The sequence below is a fragment of the Pieris rapae genome, chromosome 22 (assembly GCF_905147795.1).
Source record: "Pieris rapae chromosome 22, ilPieRapa1.1, whole genome shotgun sequence".
Taxonomy (NCBI): Eukaryota; Metazoa; Arthropoda; class Insecta; order Lepidoptera; family Pieridae; genus Pieris; species Pieris rapae.
The window spans coordinates 3,043,686-3,050,069 of record NC_059530.1 but is presented as its reverse complement, the minus strand read 5'-3'; the positions used below and the strand labels follow the sequence as shown (position 1 = coordinate 3,050,069).

The window sequence follows — 6,384 nt, the reverse complement described above, 5'->3', positions numbered from 1 at the left end:
ATGGATACAAGTTCTTTAGCTATGAAATGTTTTCAAGTAAGGCTATTTCTGTGGTTCTTAGTAGCGCTTTAGTCTGTATTGAGACGTCGTAGAGTGTAGACTAGCGTTTGTGGTTTTAACTTTCAAGATGTTTCAAATTAATAATTATTTAATTTTTATTGATATATTTTGATATTGTGACACTATTCTTTTATAATTCGTTTGTTTACACATCATCTCGCAAATTAATCGATCGCACACAATTTACATTCTTATGAGGGTAAGTATTTAAAAGATAAATTCATTAACAATATTAACATACGCAAAACGGATCAAATTTGAGTAGTTGCGGAAAATGAGTCCACCTACCTACCTAACAATATTAACACATCTGCTGTACGAACGATATTAATTTTATCTGTAAGGTTAAAAGAAGACATTCATTTTAAACTTTTAAATTAAATCCCTCACAACTTTTTTTAGCATTTACGATAATTTGATATACATAGTACATATACAAACTAGTTTGTAGATTTTAATAGACTCTTCTAGATATAAAATATATTTAATCTTAACATTCTTATTCACCAGTTTATACTTATTGTATTTTTTCAGGAATAGAAATTGCTATGGGGGACAGCTCAGGCAGCAGTCCTAATATTATAATTGATGACCATTCATCCAACAATGCCTCGGAGAATCCTTCACCACCAAGCCCAGACATTCTGGATGACAATTCTCCCTTAAATGAACCTTCCCCACACTATGAGCCTTCTTCTCCACACTATGCGCCTTCTTCTCCACACTATGAGCCTTCTTCTTCTACAGTGAATCCTAACTCACCAAGTTATGATGTTATGACTTCTCTATATCGGCCTGCTGCACTTGAATTACATCTTGATTTACCCATTTATGAACCTGTAAATCCTTCTAATAATATTTATGTTGCTATACCATGGACTTATGAATCCAGGAATTTAGAACAATCAGAAGATAGCAATCCAGCTATAGTTAATGAAGAATCAAGTAGTTCACCCCAAGACATAGTTAAAACTTATGAAAATTACCAAGAGCCACCTGCAAAAATACGACGTTTAAGCTCCCCTAAACAAAATGATGACTGTGATGGAGAAACTTGTCCAATATGTTTAGATAACTGGGGAAATTCTGGTGACCATAGACTGGTTGCACTCCGATGTGGACATTTATTTGGAGCAAAATGTGTTGAAAGGTGGCTCAAGACACAAGTGTCTAAGAACAGATCTTGCCCTACATGTAAACGTAAAGCATCTATGAAAGATCTGAGATTTATTTATGCCAGACGATTAGTAGCAGCAGATACTACACAAATAACTGCACTTCAAAAACAAATAGAAAACTTACAGGCTGAGAAAAATAGAGTAGAATTAGAGCTTCAAACATCCAAAATTGCACATCGTTCAAGATTATTAGAATTAGAAGTCCTGCGAAAAGCATTACTGAAAAAACAAGTCAATAAAGAAGAGACACCACGAAGATCTTGGAGGTTTGCCTTAGAAAAAAATTTGGAAATATGTAAGGACGGTGATTGTCGGGTCCTTACATACAATTGTCGAACTTATGAACTGTACATATCACAAAAAAGTTCTAACTACTTGTTTCCTGGTTATGGAATCAGAAAAGTAAGTTGTGTTGACTACAAATTGGGACAGTTTATGCACTTGCATCCTAAACCAATCAGAGATATAACATATTCTCAACCCAGAGATTTACTTTTGAGTGCTGGCTTAGATGGTTGTGTTAGAATTGTGGAAAGAGGAATACCCAGCTCTACTATCAAGTGTGGGGTACCTTTGTGGTCATGCTCATGGGACAATCTAAGAAGCAATGAGTTCTATGTTGGGGGCGTAGGTGGTGTCATTTGCCAGTATGATGTTCGTAATCCTAATACTTATATAAATAAAGTTTCAATACCTGGAGATCTTTCACCAGTTGTGTCACTATGTTCCACAGAATTTGGACTGTTATCATGCCAATTAAACTCTTGTAATTTGTGGAGTGTGGGTAATACAAGACAATGGAAGCCGCATGCATTGCCGGTAGATGGTCCTTTTATGTCACTGTGTTATAATGGTGCATCCCATCAAGTGTTGGTGTCAGGTAGAGCTAGTGGGGCAGAAAGGTCAAAGTTGACGCTGTGTAAGTTAAAATCAAGTTTTAAAAGTGATGAAGTGTCATTTGATGTTGAGCATACATTCAGTGGATCTTCTCGATCATTAACAATGTCTCGTGCTGCATGGGTAACAGCCCCAGGAGCAACTTGGGTGGGTGCTCATTCAGAAAGTGAGTCTGCATTATTTTTACATGGACTTGATGGAGCAAGGACAATGTCTTTGCCTGCAGCGGAACCTGCATTAGATGTTTGTGCGGCCCAACTAAATGGTGACACAGTATTAGCAGCACTGTCAGCCTCTCGACTTAGATTGTACAAAGCAGTTTCAACAAATTCCTGACAGAAAGACTACTGGACATTGTAAAGGCTGTTTTGCATTTAATTATTGACTAGCTTAGCTTTTAATTACATATTTAAATTGTCTTTTATTTCTATGTCTGTGTAAATTAAATTAATGTTAGAGATAAATGTATAATATTGTTGGTTCTGATTAGTGTAAATAAACTGAGAACTAAAGGTTGTAAATTAAATAGCTTTGTTAAATAAGTCTGGCTAGCTAATTAATTGGTTGTCTATAGATATCGATTGTGTCTTGAAATAATTATAGACTAAAACAGTTAAATAAAACAAATTAACATTTTCAACCAAAATTATGTAGCATCCTGAATAAAGTACAACAAAGAAACTAAGATGGATGACATCAGTTATATATTTCTTACTTTGCTATAAATGCTGTGAAATTTACACTTCTTATATATTGGGTGATAAAGTAACTGATCAATATATTACTTAAAATGCTGTCATGGACTGATGAGAAGTGGGAATTTATAACATGTACTTAAAGATACAGCATCCTTAGGGCTCAAGTCTAACATCAAAAATATTTAGTCAAATATGACCCCTTGTAAATTCAAGTGTTAAGGAGTTTTGACACAGAAATAAACCTTTACTTAAAAGGATTATTGTGTATATCTGAAATGTTACAATTCCTAGAACCTAAACTAGAATCCTTTGAGTTAACATTTTTTTTGTAAGTGGGTGCATACCTCATTTTTGTATTTGTTTTGAAAATGGCTGTCTGTAAAAGCTTTAAAATTGTGTGTAATAAATGTTTTAATTCAGTCTTAGCTTATAAAAATACAGACATTTGCATAGAAAAATGCTGCATATATAATAATATGTATGTATGTTTGTAAAAACGTAAGCTAAACAGGTTGTTTCAAATTGTTTATTTGGAGTTCCGCGACGGCGACGACCGCCAGGCGCCAATAAAAACAATGTCACCCATCAAATTCAGGACCAGGCAAGAAAGTGTAGTGATCTTTTAATGATGAATGAAGACGTAAAGATCTTTAACGAGATCAAAATCGAACTAACGACACTTAGAACCGAATAGATCGAACTAAAGATAGGTATTAATCGAACTGATAAAGCTCTTATTTCTAATGTTTAATGAATTAATAAATCTCCAAATTAAAATAGTCAAAAATTATTTATTAATATAGGTAACATAATGTACCTACACTAATTATGAACGTCAAAAAAATGAAATAGACATTTTTTTCTTTTACTCAACGTTTGTAAGGAGCTGCAACCGTTACACCATGTTCCATGACATCTTGAGTAATAAAGAATATTAAAATAAATTAAAAACAAAGATTTGTCCTCCAGTGGAACGATATTAAATGAGATACAGCCTACCTACGATTGGCAATTAACAAATAACACAACTGAACGGTATCGCTTAATCATAAACATTTAACTCTAAATATAATATAGGTCAGTTAAACTATTAATTTACAAAAAAAAATAGTTTATCATGTAATACCTATAACATAAAGATATCGCTTATTCCACGTCATTAAAAATCATAAGTCATTAAGCCGTGAAAAGTCTAGCTGTATCGACATCAAATCAAAAATCATTTATTCATATAGGTAACATAATGTGCACTTATGAATGTCAAAAAAAAGAAATATACATTAAATTATTATTATTTTACATTTACTGCCAGTTCTCAAATCAAGGGCGTAGAACGGATGGGAAGAACTGGCAATAAGCTCTCCGCCACTCTTTAATCGCGAAGTTTTTTTTACATAATGTTTGTAAGGAGCTGCAACCATTACACCATGTTCCATATGACATTTTGAGTAATAAAGAATAATAAAATAAATTAAAAACAAAGATTTGTCTCTCTTGAAAGATTTGGGCCTCTATCAGCAGGAGGCATGGTGTAATAGGAGCACGCACTTAAAGGCTTATTACACCACGCGATATTCAGACAGTCTTACTGAGATTCAGCCTAGTGTAATAAGAGTTAGCCAGTTAGCCTGTCTAATTAGACCGACCGAATGGGTTCGGCGGTGCTTACTGGCTTACTTGCTGAATATCGTGTAGTGTAATAAGACTTGGCACGCTAAATCATTCAGTCAGCGCGCGGCAGTCGCAGAGCAAAGACGTTTGTACATGTTTGTTTTCTGTGGCCGCGTGCACCATGGAGTGTTCGCAAGAAAACTAAGTACTTTGGAATGTTTTTTATTTTTTATAGATAAAGTTAGCCAACGCTCGACACACTGATACATTGGTAAAAACAAACATGAATCTTAAATTTAGAAAGAAGGTTCGGACAATCAATCTTATTATAGAATATCTTAGCTGCAAACGATGTGTCAATAAATTTAAATAAATTTTCTGCGATTCTCTAATGACAACATACTAAAGTGTGCCAGCCTGGTTCTGTTCTTGATTTGAACCGAGACATGCCATTTTTATTGCCATATTGAATATATGGAGTATCTATTAAATTACATATAATAATATAAATTACTAATATAACATTTTAATAGTCATTCAAACTCGGCAGCTCCTACTCTAAGGTGGTTTCTTAAGTCACATGGCGACATCCGTCATCGACTACGTACGCTTTGCAAATGAGTAAAAATGAGTTAGCATGCGGTATTCAGTCTAGTGTAATAGCGAGCTTGCTAATTAGATTTTAAGACAGTCTTACTAAGTCAGTCTGAATATCGCATAGTGTAATAAGCCTCTTACATACTCGTGAGAACAACACGCAAACACGTAGATAAACAACTAATATCACCGCATACACGAATTCAAGTACGACCAGTAACCACAAGTAGCACCCGTTCAAATTCCTAGCTAGATTTATCACCCCCGAAAGCCCCGTATACTAAATTTCATGAAAATCGTTTAAGCCGATTCCGATATTCCAAAAAATATTCAATTAATTATCAAAATTATGATAATTTTTTCTAGTTAATGCATTGAAGTAATAAATAAAAGTTATAAATTTATATAAAATACCTCTACTCAAGCATATCTGTAGAGAAGTCATCTCGGTTACCAAGATCAGTGAAACCGACCACAAAATCCTTTGTCTTATTTGCTTTCACTAACGCAAGATTTGGTATAACACGTATTTTGAGACGGCCTGTCAGAAATTTTATCTTCTGATTAAATATATAATCTTAAGTAGTCTCAATATATATACAACATTCCAATAAAATAATATATTAAAACCACAAAAGTCAATCAAGTTCAATTCTTCACGTTCTTCGTTTTATGTTATGAGACTCTGGTATAGAGACCTAGAGAAATTTAATGAGACTTTATGTCGACAAATTTTCATACAAATTTAGTTTTCGTCATTCTACATACACTATTGTTAAGGCATCTTGTTTAAGCCCTCACTTCCACGAGAGGACGCGAGAGTGAATAGTGTGCGCTCGTTCCAACTATTTGTCGTAGATATGATGAGCATTGAGCAATATGACTTAAACTATGACCAGGCGCCTGGTCAAAGTCTGGAGTCACTTTAGTTTAATTGGTAGTTTTGTTTATTTAATTTGTAATCAGGTTATGGACACGGTGATTTAGAAATATTACGGATTTGTGAAATTTGTTATTTCCCTAACCATTATAATTCGACAAAATTGTAAGCAGAGAGTTTGCGACCAAGGAGGAAAGCCTTGTTTAAAAAGAATCGTTATTTTACTTTGTTCAAAAAGCTTCTTAAAAAACGAAGAACAAACACTGCATAAATGGCAGTGCTGTAATTTTTTGTGATATAGCACTCGAAGGCGAATGGTAATTTATTTTACCAGTAACTTTATATTTGCTATCCGCTTAAGTATTTTAGGTGCGACTTGTTGTGTAAGTGACGTTCTGTATTTAAATACAAAAATTAATGGTAGTTCAAATACCAATAGTAGTCTGTGATCAAATTTGACGTT

General features: G+C 33.9%; 1 protein-coding gene across 1 annotated transcript; it reads left to right on the top strand.

Annotated features, from left to right (window-relative positions):
- The first annotated feature begins 87 nt into the window (after positions 1 to 87).
- Positions 88 to 2,554, top strand: LOC110996165 (E3 ubiquitin-protein ligase RFWD3). The gene is made up of 2 exons (XM_022263715.2): positions 88 to 259; positions 595 to 2,554. The coding sequence occupies exon 2, from the start codon at positions 609 to 611 to the stop codon at positions 2,469 to 2,471; it is 1,863 nt and encodes a 620-aa protein (XP_022119407.2). The 5' UTR covers positions 88 to 259; positions 595 to 608; the 3' UTR covers positions 2,472 to 2,554.
- The last annotated feature ends 3,830 nt before the right edge of the window (positions 2,555 to 6,384 follow it).

What these genes read in the sequence shown, in the direction of transcription:
- LOC110996165 (XM_022263715.2), top strand. Translation starts at nt 609, where the DNA reads ATGGGGGACAGCTCAGGCAGCAGTCCTAATATTATAATTGATGACCAT.